General features: G+C 44.7%; 1 protein-coding gene across 11 annotated transcripts in view; it reads left to right on the plus strand.

Moving 5' to 3' along the window:
* The window catches only part of LRRTM4 (leucine rich repeat transmembrane neuronal 4), a 328293-nt gene extending 306642 nt beyond the window's left edge, over positions 1-21651 (plus strand). For 6 of the 11 annotated variants that reach the window (XM_080568446.1, XM_080568449.1, XM_080568450.1 and 3 more), the window contains one exon: positions 20333-20845. In XM_080568446.1, coding sequence (XP_080424572.1) covers positions 20333-20554 — 222 coding nt within the window. In that variant the 3' untranslated portion in view covers positions 20555-20845. Of the gene's footprint in view, positions 1-20332 lie in introns of all 11 variants that reach the window. The other 5 variants (XR_013942197.1, XR_013942198.1, XR_013942199.1 and 2 more) reach the window with 4 other exon arrangements.
* Positions 21652-22897: the final 1246 nt, after the last annotated feature.

Genomic DNA, 22897 nt, shown 5'->3' on the forward strand with positions numbered 1-22897 from the left:
TGAAAGTCACTAGAGAAATCTATTTCCATCTTTAGACCGCTAAATATCCTGATTCTCTATCCTTTATTTGTGGCGCTTAAAAAGTTCAGTAAAAGAAAGAACAACCAACCTCTGGAAACAGCCTGAAATAATGTTGTTTCTTGATAGCGCTTTTTCCATTATAATCTGCCAGCAGCAAAGTCTGTTGCAGGCCTGTAAAGCAGTTTTCAAGTGCTTTCTCCTTGAAATATTAAGTATGAAAAAAGTTAAAATTGGTAGGACTTATGCAAGGGACCCATAACTGCAAATGCATAAAATATTTTTGCTCTCTGATCTTCTTGAAATTGACACATCCTGAAAGTACCGTGATATAAAATTCAATTATAGAGTTAACAGTTTTTAAAATAAATAAATAAAACCACAGATAATCAGACCAACAAAGAAGAAAACTTTCTGAAGTTTATTACTCTTTTACACTGAGCTGTCAAAAAGGAAAAAAAGTATATAATCTTGTTATTAAAATATTGCAGTAGGTGTAAGCTTTCCAGGCTTTTTGTGTGGTTTGAAAATATGGAACTGGGATGAGGGAAATAAAAAAGAAATTCACCTTTACTCAGAAGAATAATGTAAAACCAAATGTAGGGACAAATGTAAAGCAATGGATTTTTTAAAAGGGGAAGGAATAGCTAGCAACTATGGGGTTAGGTGACACCCATCCGTAGATGGTTAGATTTGTTCTTCAAATCCAGCAGATTTGAAGAGTAGGGACTTTCCTCACCTCCTTTCAACAACTCTGAGAAGTGGCGTTCCTGATAGCCGTGGTGCTCTCATGACAGTGAGTGGAGAGAATTCCTATTAATGCACCTCAGAGTGCAAAAAGTCCTTGTTTCCCTCGTCTTGGTAGACTGTGTTTAGGAGAAGACAAATGCCCTTCATTATGCTACACCAAGAATTCTCTGCTGCTGTGTAGGTCGGCTTAAGTAAACCCTTTTGGAGTGCCTCAAAGAGAGAGTGCTCTCAGAGCTTGTTTCACGTGAGTTAGTTGGCACATTTACATGTGGAAGTAGTTCGGTACGCTTCAGGAAGTGATATTTCAATTTATTTCAGTGACACTACTTCCCTTTACTTAAAGATAAACAAGTTCCCTAACTTTAAGTGGGCTGAAATATGTCTAAATGAATTTCTGAGCCTGACCCAAGCTGGAAATGGCTAGCCAGAGCCCTGAGCTGCCTGGAGCTGCTGGAAAACAATGAAAAGTTGCTGTAGGGTCAGACCTAAGTTCTTACACACTAAGGACAGGTGGATCAGCCGCAGGGCCTCATTTAAGAAAATCGACTTGTAATCTTGCTATGGACTTTACACATTGCTTAGATTGAGCTAGCTATTTATTTGGTCGCAGTAATCCAGTAGAAGCTCAAATTGCCATGGAGTTAGTTTGCTAGACAACAGAACAGTGGTTCCCCAACTGTACCAAGTACAGCGGCGCATCGGAGCTAGGGCAAGCACAGGCACAATGTCGGGGAGATTTGCAGGAGTTTGTTTCCCCAGCGAGCGTTGAGTGCGACAAGGTTTCCACTGCTTGTGTTGTGTGGCCATTGCTTTTACACAAAATGGATTTACAATTTATACGTGCTTCGGAGGGCATGTATGAGCTGGGGGGCCAAAGGAGCTTCTGCGGCATCCCGTCCTTATCGAGGGTTTACGATCAGGAAAGCATGAAGGTCGCGGTGTTGCAGAGTGGGGACCTTGCCTCACATCTGGGCTAGGTAAAGTGCACCTTGTCAGGACAGAAAAGATACCGTGGTTTGATAATTGCATTTATCACTATTGGAAAGGTCTGACTCGTGTGAAAAGGAAAAGTAATTCATGTTCCTTCCTTGCCTGAGAGGGCATCCTGTAGCCAGCCACATCAATTGCCAAGGTCCTATTTGTCTTCAACAGGGCCAGAATTAATTGTTCTGTATTACATGAGCCCCCTCCAGGTCTTGGGCTAGGATCAGAGCTCCAGTGTGGCAGCTTCCACGCGATGCACAGGGGATTATTCAGGAGATTTTCTGAGCTTGGGCCAAGCAGCGTTTCATGCGAACGTGACCATGATTTCAACAAGCCATGCAATTCAACCAATATACATGAATAAGCAGTAGTTAGTTGCTAACTGTCCCTTCCCATGCTTGGTGTACAGCCCAAAAAGGACCGAACATGGGGTGTTTAAGGAAAGGTTGGATGTAGTACTTAGGGACATGGCTTAGTGGGCAATATTGGTTGTAGCGGGATGGTTGGACCAGATGATCTTGGAGGTCTTTTCCAACCTTAATGATTCCATGGTAATTTTGTTTCAAGAAATGGATTTAGGCTGCAGCATGGTTTGGGTGCTTGCTTTTTTTCCCAGGCTATTTTGGGATGCATGTAGAAAAAGCGTTGGAGCATTAATGTATGTGGAGCAGGGCAGGTTGAGTGTGCTGCTACAGAAGGCTGTAGAACTGACCTGGAGACCAGGCTCCTTGCAGTGAAATACCCACCAGCTTTGGACTGAAGGAATGGGTGAAAGAGGCTTGAAGGATTATAGGATGGGTAAGGGGACTGAATGCAAGTCTTGCAGCAGAGCGTGAGTGCAAGAGCTGCCATCGCGGCGTTAGCGTACAAATTCACACCGCATCGGGTGTGCTGAGGGAGCTGTCATTTTTGTCACGGAGTGGCAGCAGAGCCCTCAGAGAAAGGACATCTTGTGAAGATAGATGCGCTTTTTTATTTTCATTTTGTATTGCAGTACATAGGCCCCACTTGCAAACAGGGAAAAATGGATTTAAGGTAGTCTCCTAATCCGTCAGACAAAAACCATATGGTAGAGGCTACAATTGAGCCATGGTTGATCACACTCCCCCCTAATCTGCAGCTGTTTTCCTTCTGATAGATAAATATGTGTTTAAATAATGCATCCTGCCTAACTCTGTCAATTTTTTTGAATGTTCCCTTTGACAACTGAATGTTTCCATTATGCCCAATAAATGTCTTGGAGACTGACCGTTCCTGCCTAAATGCACATTAAGGCTGCATTTCCTTCGTTTCACCTTCCAAAGGAAACAGTGCAGCTGTTCATTATTTGCAGCACTTAGTACACGAGACTCATTTTCAGGAGATAATTTTTTCCCTTAGAACTTCATAAAAATGTTTTAGTTCCTGACCACAAAGACACAGTGAACAACTATTGCAGAGGAGTGCTGTGAGCTTTGATGTCAGAGCTGTTCTGCTTTAAAAGGGCACCGAAGTCTGTCAATGGCACATTCTTTTCTTCCATGGTAATAGGAAGAGACTGCATGGCATTGTGTTACGCATTGTAGTGAGGTTTTGAAGCTGAACTTACTACATACCTGTAGCACAAAAAGGAAAAGGGTAACCATGTCAACCATTGTCCAGCTGGCAACTCCGCGCTACCGTCGTTTGCCTCGACTCGGTGGCTTGTTCCTAACGAGGGGACGAGGGCTCCGAGGCCCCTCCTTGGCACCGTGTCGAGGTAGCAAGGGGCTGGCTGTAGGTGCTGAACTCTGACGCTGCTCTGATGGCTTCTGTTTTGGTACAAGCTCATGTGCGTTGTTCAGGGTAAAGAGGAGGAGCGGAACACCATAATTACTAGGAAATTAATGGATACTTAAATAGTCTTCCTGTGTTTTTGTTTATATGAGTGAGAGAACACACAGGGAGGACAGAAGGGCCTTGTCATCATAGAATGGCTCGGGTTGGAAATGACCCTAAAGATCATCTAACTCCAACCCCCTGCCATGGGCAGGGATATCACCCACCAGATCAGGTTGGCCAAGGCCCCATCCAGCTTGGTCTTGAACACCTCCAGGGATGGGGCATCCACAGCTTCTTAAGGCAACCTGTTCCAGTGCCTCACCACCCTTGTTTATTATTTAACCTGAGGTGGTGCTCAGAGGACTCCATTTTAGCCATTGTTTGAGGCCCTTCTGGTAAGTAGTGGGACTGTCAGCGAGTTGGAGCAGCTGCCGTACGCCCTGGGCAGAGCTGTGGTGAAGAAGGGCAGTCACCACGACGTGGGCCGTGCCCTCTGGGAGAGTCCTATTGATTTCATAAGGGGTAAACCCAGCTGAATTTGACCGAGGTAAAAGACTGCGCATTGTGCCGCAGAAGCAGAGCAAGAGTTTCATTGACCTGAATTGCAGACCATCTCTAATTGATTTAATAGCCCTTGATCTGAATCATTGGTTTTAATGTTTAAGATTCTGAGGCTTCTAAAGCCCCTTTTAATGCCTCCTCCAAAAGCCTTTTGTCAGCGTGGTCTTTTCGGCCAACAGTAGTAGGGCCGTATCGCACAACAGAGCTGTGCACCCAAGTACTAAATGAACATTACCCCTAGCCAAAAGTCCAGCTGAAAAATGATGGAATTAGGCAAATAAGCAAGTACTGAATATCCAAAAGAATTACTCAGGAATGTTCTGACATCTCTAGCAGAAATGCTGGAGGAGCAGCAGGGACGGTTCCTCTCAGGCCTGGTCAGGCACAGATGGCTGAGGGCCCAGCTGGGGCCGGAGCTCACCCAGGGGGCGGCTCGCACGAGTCGCACCGTCGTGATCCGTCCCGACCCATCCTGACCCATCCCTTCACAGTCAAGGCCCTGGGGAAGGTGCAGCGGAGCAAAATCATAGAATATCCCAGGTTGGAAGGGACCCACAAGGATCATCGACTCCCAAAAGAGGCCTGGAGGGACATGCACCCAGAAGTGAGGCACCGGGCAAACGGCGCCAGCAGGGAGGCGATGACTGGAAGCTCCATGTAAATATTTAGTTTCTGTAGCAAACGCTCACTTTGTTTGAAGAAGGTCACAGTAAACAAACCCAGGGGTGTGTTCAGGTGCGTTATACGATTGTTTGTTTCTAGGTAGAGCTGATACTAGTTGTGAAATGGGGAGACAGCTCTCAGGTGAGGTTTTCTTAGAGACCGAAGATCCAGGCCCAGTTATCTGATGCTGGGCTCACAGCTTCAACTTGTCTTTCTCTGTTTCCTTGCCTTTTTGGTAGGAATAGTGATATCAGTCTTTGTTAAACCCTTTGATGTAGGTATTTAACTCTCTAGATTGCCTTGGGGGATTTCTTTGACCTCTGTTTATTTATCTATAAAGCGAGGATAATGATATCTGCTTGTCTCAAAGCAGCAACACAAGACTTATCTGAATAATGACTGCAGAGCCCTTGGATGAAAGGTGCAGCACAAGGGCAAACAACTGTTGTTTATTCCTGTTGCTACCATGATCTGACTTACAAATGTGGCAGGCTGAAAACGGGTTTCTTTATAAAATTTTGCAAAGAATTGATGTGTGAAAACTTATGGACTGGAGTACGCTTGCTGTGAGTCATGTCTGTTTGTGTGATTATCCGCGTTTGGCTTTGCGGAAGATACAGATGCACCAGGTCTTGTGTTGTGCAAGTGTGAATTATTTCCAGATGCCAAATGCGCGCCATTCATTTAGCACCTGAAATCCCCAGTAATCTCCTGAGCCCATTGTAACTGATTGAAAAACATTCTTATGTATGATGTTAAAAGATACAGAGAAATGGCCAGTGCTTTCTGCTCTTCTTACAGAACTGATTTATCAACAAGATAAATCTTCTGTCTTCTATTCCCTATTCATCTTCGTATACCTAAAGCTATCCCTCATTTGCTCCATCCTTGTTTGGGGACAGACGAAAGAAAAAGAGCATTACCTTTTAGCAGTGTCATCTTTAAACAGCGTGCTCTGTGTTTCAGGAGGCCTGTCCAGTCCCTGGTGAGAAGGAAAGCATTTTTGGAGATAAGTTGATTTGTTTTGCTTCCCAGAGCCCCTCTGTGTGGGCGGGAGGTGTTTGATCTGACCCTTTCTGTTTCCTCCAGGTTCTCTCACTGCTGGTGGTGAAGACCCTCGATGCAGTGTTCTCAGGAGCGTGCTTTGTGCTCCCCAGAGAGAAGCCTTAGTGCAATAGAAATCCAATGTCTTTTCCATGATCTTTTGTCTGTCTCATGCTGCAGTTACTGTGGGATCGTTTCTTTCAGCCTTCCTCTTTCTGCCTCTTTGCCATAGCGGGGCACAGACTGTGGCCTGGGGTCCCACTGTCACCTTTGTTCTCCTATTTGGAGAGGAGAGGCTGGAAAGGAGCAGAGGGGTCTGTGCAACCCACATGGCGATGGCAGCCGCAGTGCATGCTCAGAGAGGTGCTGAGACTCGGGTTTGTGCAGGTTGTCATCAGCACAGGGCCACTTTTGGGGCTCCAACTCTGCTTCAGAGGGGCTCTGCCAAAGAGCTGCTCTTTGGTGCTTTCCCTCTGCTGTTCTGGGGTGAGATGAGAGCGCTGCGTGCTGTCTTTATCTGTCTGTGCTCAGTTCTGTGATGGCTTTGTTGATCTTGGATTAATTATGACAAAGTAAAGAGGGCTCTTAAAGTAGGTGTACGTAAACCCCTCATGTGGAGGTTTGTAGCATCACCTGAAACTACAGCTGTCAAAGTCAAAAACACCTTTAAACTGGGAGGTTTGAGTAATGTTGCACTGTCTGGGACTTTAGAGAGCTGAATCCTATCTCTGGCTCACAAAGGACGCATTTAATGTTGGTGTTTTAATGCAGATCCTGCTCTTGATGTGGATCTTGAGATTGTCCTCACTTAATGTGCTTCAGTTAACGTCCCAGAGCAGCCTTAGAGAGCGGAGACCAAATCCCTTTGCTAAGCCAGATCTGCTCTGGGTGTTTATGGGACCAGACTGGAGCTAGTTTGCTGGAAATCCTCTGAAACGTGTATGTTGTGGACACTGTGAGTACTCAGCACCAACTCTTGTGCTCGTACAGGGCTGTACCGCTTACAAATACATACACAGGCACAGTGGCCACATGATACGGGAAGTCATTTAGGGATAAAAGATCTGTATTCATCTATTTAGCTCGTGGAAAAATCTGTCCCTCAATCTGTGCATCAGTTTTGAGATCTTTTGCTTGCTTGCTGTTTTCTTTCTCCCACCCTTCATCTGTCACGCCTGTCTGGAGTACAAGCTCTTCGGGGCAAGGGCTCTCACTCAGCGCGTGAGCACTGGTTACCGCCGCGCAGTTTCAGTTTTGGTCAAGGCCTCCAGGCACTGCAAATAAACAACAGATTTTGGATTATGAGAGGCTTATTCGTCTCCTTACGCTGCTTCTCCCAGTCTGTTTCGCTCTTGGGTGGTTAGGGATCAGGCCATGATATTGCCTTGATCTTCCAGATGCATTGGGTATTTGTTCTAGGTGGCTGCAACGAGAAAAGATCCTGGGCAGGAGGCTGTCGGCGGCCGCAGCCCCGTGTTCCAGCACTCCAGCAATGCACCGATGAAATGCTTCACGCTGCCAGAGCTGAATTGCTTCCCTCTGTGCTGATCCCTTCTGACACACTGGAGTTACCTTTCCCAAACAGAACAAGTTCAAAAAATACCAGAGTCGTTGGAAACTGTTAGGCTCATGCTTGGCTGGTTGAGAGATTGTTCGAGCATGCTGTGTCCTGTTGACGTGAGCTGCAGAGATTTCTAACAGCAGCTCCTTCGGTTTCCAAAATGTAGCTCGCAGGGCAGATTTTATTTTCCAGCGGGGTTCTTTGAACCTGCCTCTTTTCATTTACACTCCATCACTACTGCTGAGCTCAAGCACAGAAAGGGTCTAAGTAGGCAACAACTATTTTTGCTTATTAATGTTCATTGCGTCAGAATAGGTCCGAGCCTGCTTTGTTTGGTTTTTCCCTGAACGCCAGCAGCACAGCTGCCAGCCGGCGAGCTCTGCAGCCCCCTCCTGGCTACGCTCATCAGTGCTCAGCTGCACAGGCAAGGCGCTTTATTTCTGTTAGTCTGAATGGCTCCGAACATTTCTTGTTTTTCAGAGCTAGGCTCAGGCTTCCGGTCAGATTTCCACCTCACGATCTGTTCGCCAATAATTACAGCTTTGGCTCTTGCCAGCTGGCAGCTGGTGGAAAGGGGAGAGTGGTGAGCTGGACACGGAGCAGTCCCGAGGCTGTTCCAGCCTCAACTTGCGTCTGGAGCAGCTCTGCTGGTATTCAGAAATGGGACAAAATTAAGACAACTTGCTGCTTTCCGTCTCTGCAGGGACTGTACAACCCTTCATCTGCTTCTTAGACATCTCGACCATGTAGTTTCTGTGCCAGTTCTCATCGGGGCAACCACCACACCTCCATTTCTTAATATTTCAGTGTGTTTGGAGTTGCTGCACTCTCCTCTTCTGTTATACAGTGCCTGTTTTTAGGATTTAGCATGCATTTTGTTTTGAATGTCATCCAGACCTCCCTTCCTGCTTTAAAAGTGTCACTAAGCCACTGCTGCACAATAACTATTTCTGTTGGTTTTGCTTTCATGGAGTAATTGAATTGATCCGCTTGGTTTTGTGGCAGCAAAGATTGCTACGCCAAGAATATTTCCTAACCCATCTTTCTTCCAGTTTTCTCAGGGATTCTGAATATGTCTTTACTGATGATTTTCCTGCATATTACAAAACTTGCCCAGAGGAATGAAAAAGTCATTTGTTTCCTGTAGAGTATTAAAAAATAATGCTATCATTGTGAAATGTCCTTGCCTGCAATGCTGGACAGCCTTGCATTAATTTTCTGCTTGCTTGATCTCTGATATACAAAGATTCTATAGAACATGACTGAAGCATGAACCCAAGTTTGTTATTAATTTTCTAATGCTGTCTACTGTGCGAGTCCTTACCCTGCCTTTTCTGGTTCTCCTGTTTGCCATTTCAGGGGTCTCTTCAGAGAGCAGCTAACAGAGCTGCTGTTGCAGCCCTCCTTTGCAAGTCGCATGCTTGTAGATCAGCAGTGGCAGAATATGTTTGCCCTATCCAGGATCAAGAGAGGCCTTTGTAATGCAGTGAGTTTCTGTAGCAGTTCATACCCAAGTGTTCCCAAGCTTTTTCTGATATTTAATTTAATTTCAGCCATAATATTCCTCTGTAGTGTCCTGTTTGGTACGTGGGGTGAACTGTGCAGGTATAGCCACTGGCCGTATATTTATAGCTAGGGCAGACTCCAAGGTTCAGGCAGAGGAGTTTTTCTTGGAGCTGCTGGGCTGAAGAGCACCATCCCTCAGCACCCTGCTACGGACTCGACCTCGCTCTCCTGTCGCAGCCTGTGTGCTCCACAGGCTTGGCAGAGGAGCTGGGGAAAGAGCCGAGTGTTTCTTCCCCATCCCTGCAAAGCCGGGCTGTGTCCCAGGGTCAGGGCACAAACTCGGAAAGTTCAACTCCAGCTTCTTGGCTCTGCCAGCATAAAGCTGCTGCCCCCAGTCCTCCAGCCTCTGTCCTAAGCCGCGTGTCACCCGCAGCTCAGCGCCATCCTGCCAACGCTTCACCCTCATCCCTAAATTATTTTCTCTCCCTGAACCCAAAATAGCCATTTCCCTCCAGCTCTGCCCTACTCTTCCTTCCCTTACGGCGCTGCGAGATCCTGAGCCTGTTCCTCAGCCTTTCAGTGAAGATGGAGGTTATATAAATCCTCACCCCAATCTGAGTCATATAGCAGTACCTTTTGGAAACTGGGGGGTTGCAGTCGCCTCTCAGCGTAGGCACACTGCTCCCATCAGCGCTAATGGAAGTGACATACATCAGGAGGAGAGGCTGTCCCTTCTGCTGCTGGATTAATGTTCTTTCCAGTGTGTTTGTTCCACCGTACACGCTGATTCCTCTGCTAGGAGACAGTGGAGGCAATTAAAACGTTGTAATTTCTCATGAAGAGAATCCTGCTGAGACATTCAGCCTAATAGGAGCTCCCTCCCGTGTCCAAGAAGGTCTGTAGTGCCAGCGGTTTCTTCTATCCCACTGGAGCAAATTTATCCCAAAGGAAATTAGTATCTCGCTGTCTTCTCAGGAGAAATAATAACGCTTTGAATTTGCGCTCAGACACAGTCACAATGCTTTGCTCGCTCCTCTGCTGTTGGTGTCTTAAGACCTTTCTGGTCTACAGCTCTGGATGTTGATGATCTGGCATAGACCATCTGATGCCCAGACCAGGTGAAACAACAGTAGCATGAGCTTCTGTAGCTTTTTTTTTTTTTTTTTTTTTTCTGCCATTTATTTCTCTCTTGGTTCCCATTTTCTGCCCCTTCAAATCGTCTCAGGGTGATTGAAAAATGAAACAAATGATCTGCTTGCCTTAGGTCGATGCCATAATGTTGAGCATTGAATTTTAAATGCTGATGGAGGAGAAGGGCTCTGTCACCCTACAGCTTGTTGGGGATGCAGGGTGTGGATGCTGTCTCTGTATTTAGTATTACCGCATTAAACGGAATTAGTGCCAGTTATAAATGTGGCTTTAAGCATTTGTTTTCAATCAGAAATGGGTTGAGACTGTCATCTGACTCCAACCAAAACCTTTTGGGTATAGCATGACTAGATAATGGAGGAGGAAAAGCTTCCTACTTTTTATCAGTGTGATAAGGGACCCAGTATCCCCTTTCTTCTAGCACCAGTAGTTTTTAATCACAAGCCCTCATGTCGCATTGTTTATAACTGCTTATGCCTTGAGGATGAAACACTGTGCAATTCGAGTCGTGTGCCTCTAGCTTCCAGGAGTACGTTTGTGGTGTCTTCACGTTCAGCTTTCACGTACAACTTGAAATAGTATTTAAAACTCTTGAAAAAGCCATCAATTTCTGGATAGCCCTTTTGCACACTGTAAGTTCTGTGCAGATCTAATGAAAAGGCAGCATTTTAGTATGCGACAGAGACTTGTTTCAATCATTCTCCAGTGCCTTCATTTGTCAGTGTGGCAGCGACGTTATCGGATGTTCACATTAAATACTGCACTTATTTATTGTGGGTAACGGATGGAGCAGGTTGCCATCTTTCTGATCGCTGCATGGAAAAAGAACTCTACCTTTTCCTCTACTGCTGTCATTCTTTTTCAACAGAAGCAGAGTGCTCTGCTTCCCAGACTGGCTGCTGGACCTTTTGCAGAGGCTCTGCTTCACCTCCCAGGTGCCTTTTCCTGGCATTTCCAGTATGGACCTAGGTGGCTGTGGCACCTGCTGTGCTGAAATCCAGGGAGGAGCTTCCCCAGGATCAGGTAAACACGCATGGTGTTTGGCCTCGCTGGCAGAGAGCATGCCTTGCTGGAAAAGGGAAATGACAGGACGATTTGCAGCCTTTTCTACTCAGAGCATCCATCTCCATCTGCTTCGTTTTCCTGGCTCCTCTCCTCTGCTCCACGTAGGACTCAACCAGAGGGAGCTGGCACCGAGGTGATGCCTCTTGGGCTTTTTTTTCTCCCTCCATCCGCCCTGTTGCTGCAGGATATCCTGTGACCCCAGCAAGGTATGAGAAGCTGGTTCAGGTTTTATTGCAGTGATTCAAAGCTCACGTAGGTCAGCCTTGCCTTTCGAGGGCAGCCGCTGTGCAGTCGGCCGGTCGATCCTCCTGTCTGGGACGGGGGCACGGGAGAACCAAAGGTTCCAGTTCGTTCGCATGTGCAAAGAGGAGGGAACAGCAAGTACTGGGGCTGGAGGAAGGCTCCCAGTTAGGAATGTCCTCTTCTCACCCTGATTGTTTTAATGCCTTTTGCAGGTGGTGCGAGGAGCTGTGGTCACGGTGCTGTGATCCTTAAGAGTGCAGTTGCAAATCCGACCATCTGCCGAAGGGTGCGGAGCCATCCCCGGGCCTGGGAGGGTGCCTCAGGCTCTTAAATATGTGGGAGGATCCAGCCCCGTGGTATTTCAGGCCTGAAATGCCAGCAATTTAGAAAGCTAAGTGAAGCTGGGAGCGTTGGAGGTCAGGAGAATGCTCTGTGGACGTTATTACCACACTGCTGACCTGTGCTCTGCTCTTTCTTCTTGATCCCTTGGAGACTTGGCTCGATGGACCTTTGCCTTGTCCTCGGAGGTTAAGTACAAATGATCTACGCTTAGCAGCTCGTAATGCGATACTTAGGGAGCAGGAATTCCTCTGGAGAATCTTGCTTTTTAAAGTATCTAAATGAAAACTGAGGTGCCTTAAAAGAAACTCAAGAGCTGAATGCCTGTGTGCTTCGGCACCCAAAGGTACCCGAGGGACTCGAGGTAGGGAACTGCTGCAAGGCACTGCGGGGCTTCTGCAAAGCTGATCTTCTGTCCTTAAGTAATGTGAAAGCTTTTTTGAAACCCCAACCTCCCCGTCCTGCTGAATTCTATAGGAAATTATCCTAATAGCACTGAAAGCAATATTAATGGCTTTCCAATTAGAATATCTGGATAGTTTGTTTATTTTATCGGCCCTCCACGGCGGAAAATCGAAGGTTACTGGGAATCTCACTTCAAGCTTTTCATCAGTGAGCCTTTTTGTCACGAGCAGATACTCCATGAAATACAGATAAAGCTATTTAGAAGAAATATTTTGCCCAAGGAACAATAACAAGGCTTAGAAGGCTTTCTCCTTTCTGGGAGTTCTCTTTAGGGAAACCTTTTCATTTACTGATTGAAAGATGAAATCGGCCCGTAGAGGGAGCAGTGCGGTGTGCATGATTTTCCTCCTGATCTTTGGAGAAACACACTTAGTTAAGCAATCCGTGGAGAGGTTTGGTTTTAAAGGGAAAGGCACGTGGGTGATGGGCTGGAAGGATTAGGGAGCTATCTGTAGGGAAGGAAAGGGAAACTTAAAATCTAGTTCATGATAGCAGCAGAACTGACAGTGTGATATTATGTAGGGGTTTAAGACATGAAATACACTCTGCAAGGACGGAATAAACCATAAAATTCTGCCTTTATGGTAAACCCTGTATAGCTTACAGACATTTTAAAAGTTGATGAAATTTTTAATGCCATATGAAAAATTAATAGATGTGTTTTAATCAACTTTTTTTTTTTTATATGGAATCAATTTTGCAGTATTATATGGTCCCATAGATACATAATTTTCTTACTACCATGACATATAATTTATTAGGTTAATATGCTTATAATCATTTTTAATACACTGTTGTTTAATTCCTGTGGTTATTTATTATGTCTGTAAATGATGAGTTTACTTTGTTATGAACTATAAATGGAAACGTAAGAGGCCATGCAGAAGTACCTGCTGGCTGCACTCTCTTCTGCCCTGTGCCTCCTGCCTGCTCTTCCTCTACGCTCGTCCTAGTAGGATCTCTCTCCTGATAGTTTATGTCAATTTTGGGATCCCATTTTCCCAGCTAGAAATCCAAGAACTGAGTAAGAATAGTGTCCCCCCTGCCAGTCGTTCGTAATATTTAGGCTCCAAACTTCCACTGATACCAATTTTATTTTTACTAGGACACGACCCAAGACCTACCATCCACAACCTTCCACTGATTTTCTCTGCAGGTTAAGTTCAAATACAGACAAGGTTCCTGATCCATAGCTAGATGGAGATGCCCCTGCCCTCTTCCAGCCCCCGAATGCTTGATGAGAGCTCAGGCTTGGCTCTGAAGACCTTGATTTCATCCCCAGGTCTGGTCCGAGCAGTCCCTATCCCGGATGCTCTCTGCTTGCTTCGATGGACGTTTGGTAACTGCAGGCTGCTGAAGGCACTGCCCGGTTTGGGCCACGACATATCTAGCAGCTGCATTTCAGTGAGTAGCAGGGCTCTGCCTTAGCCACAGCTCCAGCTGGGCCGCTGAGATCCTGGGGGATCACTGATCCTCTTCCCTCTATCCTGTGTGCTTGCTGGCGGACGCGTGCCTCTGTCAGCAGCAAGGCATCGTGCAGAGAGCTAAAGGGCTGTAGGGTGCTCACAGAGAGCCATTTGTAGGACTGTCACGGTGGGAATAAGCTAAGGAGACATTGTCTAGGACAAAAAACCTTCTTCATCCAGCACTTAAGACCATACATGCGTGTGTGTGTGCAGGAAACCAGGAACTGCCATTATACATCCCCCAACACCACCTGTCTGTGGCTGCACGTTCTCAATTTCTTGGTGAAAACCAGGAGATGCAGACCTGGTGGGGGATCCCCTCGTGATAGGAACGATTTCAGGGTGGCAGTGGGCTCAGCACCACGTGGCCTGGGCTCCGTGGCTACACCCTGAGGCTTCCTTCTTGTGCCTGACTCCCAGAGGGAGCTGCACAGACCGTTAATCTGATTTGGGAGGAAATAGATGGAGGAGGCACCCAAGTGGCTTCTGTCTGGAGTGGGGAGGAAATTGAACATGAAATTGCAGGGAATTGATTGAGGGAATTGCACCTACAATTCAAGCTACCGAAGGAATCCTGCTTAATGCTTCGTGCCTAATGTAGGCACACCAACCTCAGGCGGTTCCCAGCGGGATCTGTAACTCTTAGAAAACCCGGGCTAATTACAGATATTGAAGACCTTCACGTAAAAATCAAGTTGACAGTTCTCCTGAAACGCTTGGATGTCGCACAGACGACGTCAGTAAAAGCAGTTCTCCTAAAAACCTCACACCACCCTGTAACAGAGTGCTCGGACTTTCGGGGTCTGCATTTTTTTTTTTAATAAATGCGATTTTGATTTATTTTTTTTTGTCAAAATGAGATTTACCTTAGGCAACACAAATTTCAGAACAAAAGGTTTAAAAAAAAACAAACAGCTAGCCACTCTTATGTTTATTCCAATTGGAAACCGAATAAAACACATAGCCATTGGTATTTCAGAACTACCTTTAAAGTCCGTATTTTGTCCATTTTAATGGGTCTATCAGGAAGTATCTGATTGTGTTTTCCTGAAGAGGAATGTTTTTCTGAACTGACTCCAAAGGGATGTTCCAGGGTTGTTAGCTGTCATTTTTCAGCAGCATGAAATCCACTGAAATTGTTTATACCAGCTATATCTGCCTAATGTACCTAATCAATCTATCTCTAAGGTGAAGCAGTATGCTTCGCTAATTGTAAAGCTGTGATAGTATGTCTTGCTTATTTTTACTCTAAATTATGTTAGGGTTTTAAATGAACTCTGAATTTGATTTATCAACATCTATGGTGTTAATTCAGCAATGAAGTCATGGTGTTCTGTTACTAAATATTAGCACTAATGAGAAAGCATAGCTTCCATATTTTGTAACGCTGAGTTTCCACTACATATGGACAACTTCTGAATTTGTGTGTAATTTAATCATGTAATCACTAACTAGGCAAGTATTTACACGTAATTCGGTTTACCTGGGTTATAGAATACCAGCAAATCTGAAACCGGATAATGTTTAACTGCCCGAAAATATTCATGCTTCGTTTTTTGTTTTTTTAGAAATGTGTCTAATGCAAGGCAGTGGTGGTTGTCCTGTTCCATTTTCCATCAGGATGAATACAGCTTGTCCTTAGGTTTTAAAATGGAGTGTTCTTCCTCATTGGGAACACGAGCAGCAGAACTGAAGACCTAAACAGGGTAAGGACAAGGTACTCAGACTGAGACGGCTGAAATGGTCTGGCACGACGCTTCCATCACCGTGCTCCAGCTTTTAGGCTCTTGCCAGTTACGTGCCTGAGGGTCCTGTGGCAGTTTGTGCCCTCACGCCGTTCTGCTCTCAGGGAAAAAAATAAAGGGAGCTCCCTGCCACCACAGACCTCTTCCAGAAACTCTGCTGAGATTGTCAGCCCGCCCTTATATTACGGGTCTGTCCTTTTGGTGATAATGCCGGTCCTATGAGTCATTCAGACATCCATGGCCATTCTTGTTTCTCAAGAAAGATTTTCCTTCTTTTCCCTTCTCTGCGGGATAATGAATGGTTGGAGATCTTTCTTCAAAACCAAGCTGAAAGGAAAAACTCGTAATATTTCCAACATGAAATAGATCTGTTCTGAAAAGCTGTGTTTCCAAAATTTGATTTAACAGTTTACCAGGAAATTATTTCAACCTGGGACTGCTAGTGATTAGATCTTGCAGAACTGCAAGTGATTCTGTGCGAGACAGAGCGTTAATCTCTGTCTGATCCTCAACTAGTCTTCCCTGCAGTAAGTCTGGTGCTGTGAGACAAGAAAATACTTAAGCAGGAGTTGCAGTCACCAAGAAGAACTTGGTATTGTGTTAAATTCTCTTGGTGTTACTTGATGTAAGGTGTCTTAGCTTCAAGTTCATAGCAGGGCTGAATTTCAGGTTGTCTCAAGCCTCCCGGTGCGAGGCAGTGCAAGCAATTAAGGGTGAATGAGGGCGTTTAACATGCTATGAAAGGCGGTAGGGAAAATATTTTAGAAATAAGGTCACTTGGTATTATTCATTTAGGACCCAAGCCAATATTCTTTAAAGCTCCTCAAGTTCAGTGGATATTTAGCTATGGTTTCATCTTTGCTCATGTACTTTTTAAGTTCCAGAATAAGGATTTTTATTGCTGTTTTGTTTAAAAATCTAGATACTAATGGCTGCATCCATGTGAAGCAGAACTTGAAACCGAACTCTTATCATTAAAATTTTTAAAGTGAACTTTCTTGTGTATTAAACATCCGAATTTTAGAGAGTAAGTTAGTTACCTCCCAGTATTTCTGATGCAAGTAACTAAAGCTGCTGATAAAAATCAGTGTGGCGTTTAAAAGTAAAAAATGCCTGAACTGAAATGTGGGTACATGTTGAAACAACTTGGTGTTTAACTGAACGTCATTGTTGAATGTCAAGGGAAAACTGGACAGGGAATGTTGAGAAATATCTTGAATGCAGATGTGGGATTTCACTGAGTCTCAGGTAAACTGAAGTTAGTCCGGCTTGTTTTGAAGGGAGTTGTTATTTGGCAGCAACGCTCTTGAGCCATTAACCTCTCCAATGTCAATTCAGCTTCAAAAGGGAAGATTTACATTCCTGAATTTCCACCACTAAATCTTTTATCTTGCTCCTGTAGCTGGGGGTTTATGCAAATTTTACTTGTAATAGAACATTTGTTTCAAGTGCATGGCTCCTACGATGCAATGTTTATTACATTTCCAGGGAAGATCTGCAGAGGTGCAGGCTTCAGAAGTTAATGCGAGCTAACTAATCCAGCCCATTAGCCGAAAACCCTTGCTGAACACTTGAAGTGCTTATAAAGCTTGGTGTTTAATAGAGTCGGTGCTTTCTTTGGAGAAGAGATTCATTCATTCATCAACTTAATCAACTGTGTGCAGCGCTGGGGAGGCCGTACGCTCCCTTATGGCAAGGCGTTAGAGCAGAGGATGGCATCCTGCTTGCTTTTAGCCCACGTACGGCACCTCTGTGTCCAGCACGTGTGCGTCAGTGACTTTGGAACGCATCCCCTTGTTACTCATAGAATGGTTTGGGTTGGATGGAAACCTAAAGATCACAAAAAAAAAACCCACAAATTTAAAGAGCTTTTTAGCACAAATGGCTGCGGCGAGTGGCGCGGAGGAGACAGCAAAGGGCACCGTGCCAGAGCATCCCAGTTCTGTTCCTGCCTCTACCTTTGGTTTGCTGGCAGGTAAATTCTCACCCTTCCTCCCCTTTTCCCCCCAGTGAAAACTGTGTCTTCCAGGGAAGAGGCCGTAAGATAGTGATGGCAGAATCCCAGGGTCTGCGTTTACTTTGGGGGAGGTTATTGGTAACCTGTTCGGTGTTCTTCCTTCTGGTCATCTGCTTTTTATTTCCTCTCTCGGAGGCCGTAGCAGCTAAAAGGCCCCAGCTTAGGTCAGAGCAGGCTTGCTTCAGTCCCTGCACAAACACCCTTGCCTCAAAGACCTCCAGTCTCCAAGGGCGAGCAGGGGCAGGACATCATCTTCTCATTTTCCAGCTCATAAAATGGCTTGTCGAAGGTCGTATCTCTTGGCATCTCAGGCACTAGTTCTGTAGCAATAATGAAGCAAAATAAAAGTTACTTTAGAACCTGGAGAAAAATATTTTTAAAATTAATTTTCAGCAACTTAGATGCTTTTAAAATATTAATATTTTTTTTTTAATGAGAAGCAGAACAGCTTTGCAGATGATGTCCTTGGTGTTTTTCCATCCTTTTTACTTACATCTGAATGACTGGCGGTGCATCTGCCCACCTCTGCAATAGTTTGTGTAGTCGCAGCCGTGTCCTGAAAAAGCTTTTGTGAGCCCGGTGTTCATGCGCTGCTGTTTCATTGTCAGTGAGAACTGATCATGACAATCGTGTCTTTCTGGAAGCAGTGTCGGGGAAGGAAAGCAGGCTGGGTTCTGGGGCCTCAGCCCTCTGAGGCTTTCCCTTTGAGCAGGAAGGTTCCTGGGCTTCCCACCTCGATTCGAGAGGCATCCCAAAAACTTTCTTCATTTACTCCTCACTGGAGGTAGCTCAAGGATGATGCTTCTGGCAGGTTTTTGACATGATTCTCTTAAATTCCCTTGATGAGATCTAGGACCTAAAAGAGGGAGAAAAAGATCAGTAGAAGGGCCATGCCTGAGAACAGGGAGGTGCACATCCATAGCTGGGCTTCCTTCGTCTTGAAACACTTTCTCCAGATAAACCTGCAACCCTAAGCTCAAGAATAGCCTGATACACCTAATTATTATTTTTTTACACTAATAAAGACTATCCACCTTTCCTACACATATGAGGCACACCAACCTCTATTAATGTGACCTCAGACATAACAAAGATGACTTATTAAGTGAAAACAATTGAGAGGTTCTCTTCAACCAACCCAGCTAGAAAGGATACGAGTTTTTCCACCGCTCAGGGATGCTGTTGAGATCCTGATCCCTCTGACTCCTGTTTGGAGAAGGGGAGAAAACAAGCAAACAGCGCTGCACGCAGGACTCAGGTGGTTAATGTACTGTGTATTATTGCTGTAAAGCCAAGACCTCAATCTCTCAACTCTCCAGAACACAAACAGTCCTTGGCTTTTATAGAACCATAAAGAGCTGCCTTAAAGGCTGAGGACAAATTCCAGCCCTGATACAAATTGGCACAGATATTACTGTATCCAAAGGGAGGTAAGAGTTTCTTGCACTAGGGCTGAATTTGATCCACAAGTGAATACAGTTGTCCCATCAAATTCTGCCGAGCAGCTTGTCTTCTGCATGCTTGCCATTCAACTGTCACGTAAAATGACGTTTTCAGCTGCGCTCCAGCTAGTGGAAGAGTTTTGGAAGCTCTCCAGCGTTCTGCAGAGAAATGGGGGGAGGATTTTTGCTGCTTATCAGATCCAAATGCAAGAGGAACTCTCGCCCTGCAGAACTTATAATTGTTCTTAATGCCTTTTGCTTTTTTTGTACCTGTTTGAATGATGTGCACCTTGCAATGAACATTTGTGATAAATTAGTGCTGTAGTCTTCGCTTAAAGTTCAGCGTGGAAAATAAAGAGGCATTTGTTACAAGATTGAATTATATGTAGGCAACCTCCTGCTATAATGAGCTCAGGTTTTCTAGCTGTGTTAGAATAAACTCTTGCCTGTATCTCCTGCAGTGTGTGATTTTTTTTCCTAAGAGCACATTTCCTTCTACGCGATCAGCTCATCTCTTGCAGATGATAAAATTATCTGCAAAGATTTGTGTCTAATGTGCCATAAATCATACTTACTTGTAGGATTAACATTTGCAAACATAGGACGTTTATGAAAAATAGGAAAGGGGGGGGGGAAATTTGGAATTTTTGTATTTACATTAGAAAAAATAAAATCAGGATAGTTCTTGTAGACTTTTCCAGTACATTTTTACAAGGTGTGGATCTGCTCAGCTCCGGCAAGCGTCCATAAAGGCTCTTTGAGGCTCTTGGTGAGGTTGGTAAGATAAGAAACCCACAAAATCATGACCTTGGGCAAGCTGCTTTGTCGTAGGAGGAATAAACGTGTGGTCCAGCAGTGCTGAAAGCTGGAATCGTAGAATACCCTGGGATGGATGGGACCCACAGGGATCTGTGAGTCCAACTTGCAGGTCCTCATAGGACCACCCAAAAATGAGACCATGTGTCTGAGAGCATTGTCCAAAGGATTCTTAAACTCTGGCAGGCTCGGGGCCATGACTGCTGCCCTAGGGAGGCTGCCCAGTGCCCAGCCACCCTCCTCGTGAAGAACCTTTTCCTGACATCCAGCTGTGGCACCTCCATGCCGTTAACAGCAGCTACACGTGCTGGCCATCAGCATTTCGAGTCCTTTGACATGCTCACACTGGGCTGGCTTTTGCAGAAATGCTCAGCCCCTTTCTAGGCACTGGAAGAAGGGCTGGTTTTTAAAGGTTTGTCTTACCAGCAGCTTCCAGTTTACCCTTCCTAGCCAGGTGGTGCATTGCGTAGCCTTTCAGCAGATGTAACATCCGTGCACAAGTGGGGACCCACCAACTAAGACAAATTTAAGTAGTCCTGTTGAAGAGAGAACTGCAGGTGCTGCACACAACCTAGAAGCATCAAAGGTTTGTCTTCCTGCGAGGGTGTTTGAGGCTACGCTGCGATACGAGCTGAAGAAATGCATGGCTAAATGCACTGCTGACACGTTTCTCTTTCTCGGTCTCTTCTCTCGTGCAGGTTCCTCACCACATGAAGACTTTACCCTATTACAGTTACGACCAACCGGTGATCGGATACTGCCAAGCCCACAAGCCTCTCCATGTAAATAAGGGGTACGACACCATGTCCCGGGAGCAGGCTGAGACGACCAACCTGGAACTCAGTCGAGACCACAGCTTCATAGCTACGATCGCGCGTTCGGCTGCTCCAGCCATTTACATTGAGAGAATACCAAACTAATGACGGAGGCGACTTCTTCAGGGGGCGGAGTGGGGAGTTCTTTTGAGGGACCTTTCATCTCAGAAGAGACCAGGGCAAGAAGCTAAAATCTACCATTCCAGTTACAAATGTTCCAACACAGACAAAGGGAAGGGGATAAAGCAGACTCCGCAGACTGTGGAAATGCTGTCGTGCAGTACACACTGAGAACTTCAGGATTTTCTTTGCTTTAAACTTTCAAACAAATTCCTCAATGTAAATATTAAAGAGAGATTGTCGAGTTCTTATTAAAAAAAAATAGATTTCACTCTAGCTACATAAAGGGATGGATTAAGAGTTTTGTTTGTATATTTGATTTTTCTACATTGCACGGTTCCAGGGAAGGAGAACCACAGGTAAAAAATAAAGGGGCTGGGAAGGGCAAGGGGTTGGGTGGGATGGGTCAGCCATGATTCCTTATTAAGTGTTTATTACTCTTCAAAGATCTGTTTAATATTTTTGTTCTTTTTAAACAAATGAAAGATATCTATTTTCTTTTTTCTTTTCTTTTCTTTCTTTTTTTTTTTTTTAGTGGTCAAGCGCTAGTATTTCAAACCAGACATGGGCATTAAAGCTTATGTTGAACCAAAAGGACATTGGCAATTGATGCAGCAGAAACAAAGAAACTTGGGTGCATGTACATTTAAGAGACAGGCTGTACACTATGGAGGGTGCTTTTGATTTTTACTATCTTCATTGTGCTTCATTGTTGACACTATAATTACTTTTCGGGCTCTAAAAAAAGGGGAAAACATGCAAATGGTGTATCGACTCTCATATTTACAGTCCAGCGGTGCCGTAAGCAAAATTAATGGACATTTGGGAACCAAAATGGAAGTGATGTGCTTGAAGTGGATCAGAAGGAAAATCTTTAAAAGCAAGAGTGTTTTGGTGAAACTCACTGGCTGACACAATTTCTAAAACACAGGAGAATGTGTAACATTGTTTTTTGTTTTTTTAATTAATTATTATGATCAGTTAGTTTTTGTGTAGTTTTTATCAATAAAATGACAACAACAAAAAAAAAGTGGTGGAAAAAAAATAAACATATTATTTTGTGGTTGGGACACCACAGCCAAGCTACTGTTTGAATGATTTCTCTGGTTGTGTGACACGGTGACTCAGTGGCCTAAGGGAACAACGCTCGGTCCTGTTTCACCTCTTCTTACAGCTAAAGGAATTGTTTGAGGTTTGGAAAAGTTGAGTCCAAAGAAGCTCAATGTATTGGGCCTGTCTAAAAAAAGGTTTTGAGGTGATTTTATAAAAACACGTATATGATCCTGCAGGAGGGGAAAAAGGAGTGGGACAAGCCTTCTGGTTTTACTAAACGTTTTTTCTTCTTGTATCAGAAGGCAGGTTTTTCAGATACAAACCCTGTGGTGAAGCTACATTAGAAGATAATGCTTTTAAGTGGAGGGTGAATAATACAACAATGGGCATTAGAATTCCTTGATTGTTTCAGGTACTTTATTGGGGGTATACACTTGGCCACAAGGTAAGGGTTTGATGCATGAATTTCTGGAAGTGCTGATGCTTGTATCACGTTCACAACTTGATATTGTCTTCTGCATTTCTCACCTGAAAAACTTATGTATTTTTCTCTGAAAGGAAAGGAAGAATATGTATGGATGTATGCATTCTGTATGCTAGGCAGCTTGCAGGGAAACATGGACGTGCAAAGTCAACTGGCTGCATCGAAGGTAATGTATTTAGAATTAAGTGTTAGACAGGAAATGAAAAGAAAATGGAGTGAAAGGCTAGGTGATGAGTTTACAACCAGCTGCATTAGACATTGTGATATCTGTCAGCTTTAGCACTGCTACAGACAGGGCAAAAGACGCTTGAAACACTAGGCTTCTTCAAATTGAGTTTAAAACATTGACCCACAGCCTATTAAGCTGAAAATGGAAGCGCCTGCTCTCTCTCCCATTGATTCCTGTGGGCTCTGGATCAGCAGTAGAATACATTTCAGTGAGCATCAAAAGCCTAGTGGCATTCCCGTGCTCCTAGGAGATGAGAACGGTAGTGGTTTTGTTACAAGGGTCGTCACTGCGAGCACAGGCTCCTGGTTGAATTCATGTCTTTCTGCCTGTAAATGTTTTCTGCTGTTTAAAAACTGATGCCAGTTTGGGCAAGAAGCCTACAACTTTCTTTGGTATATTCTTGATGATTTAGGAGGTCATGTTCTAAGAATGTGTTGGAGGCATAAAGCTATGCCTTACCTAAGTGCTAAAGGTCACAAAGAGCTGAGTGTTCATGCGGTGGGTTGCTTTGGATCAAAGCACAATGTCATGGCAGCATGTACCGAGCTACCTGAACTAGTGT

This window comes from Anser brachyrhynchus (assembly GCF_964034855.1).
Source record: "Anser brachyrhynchus genome assembly, chromosome: 26".
NCBI classification, from domain to species: domain Eukaryota; kingdom Metazoa; phylum Chordata; class Aves; order Anseriformes; family Anatidae; genus Anser; species Anser brachyrhynchus.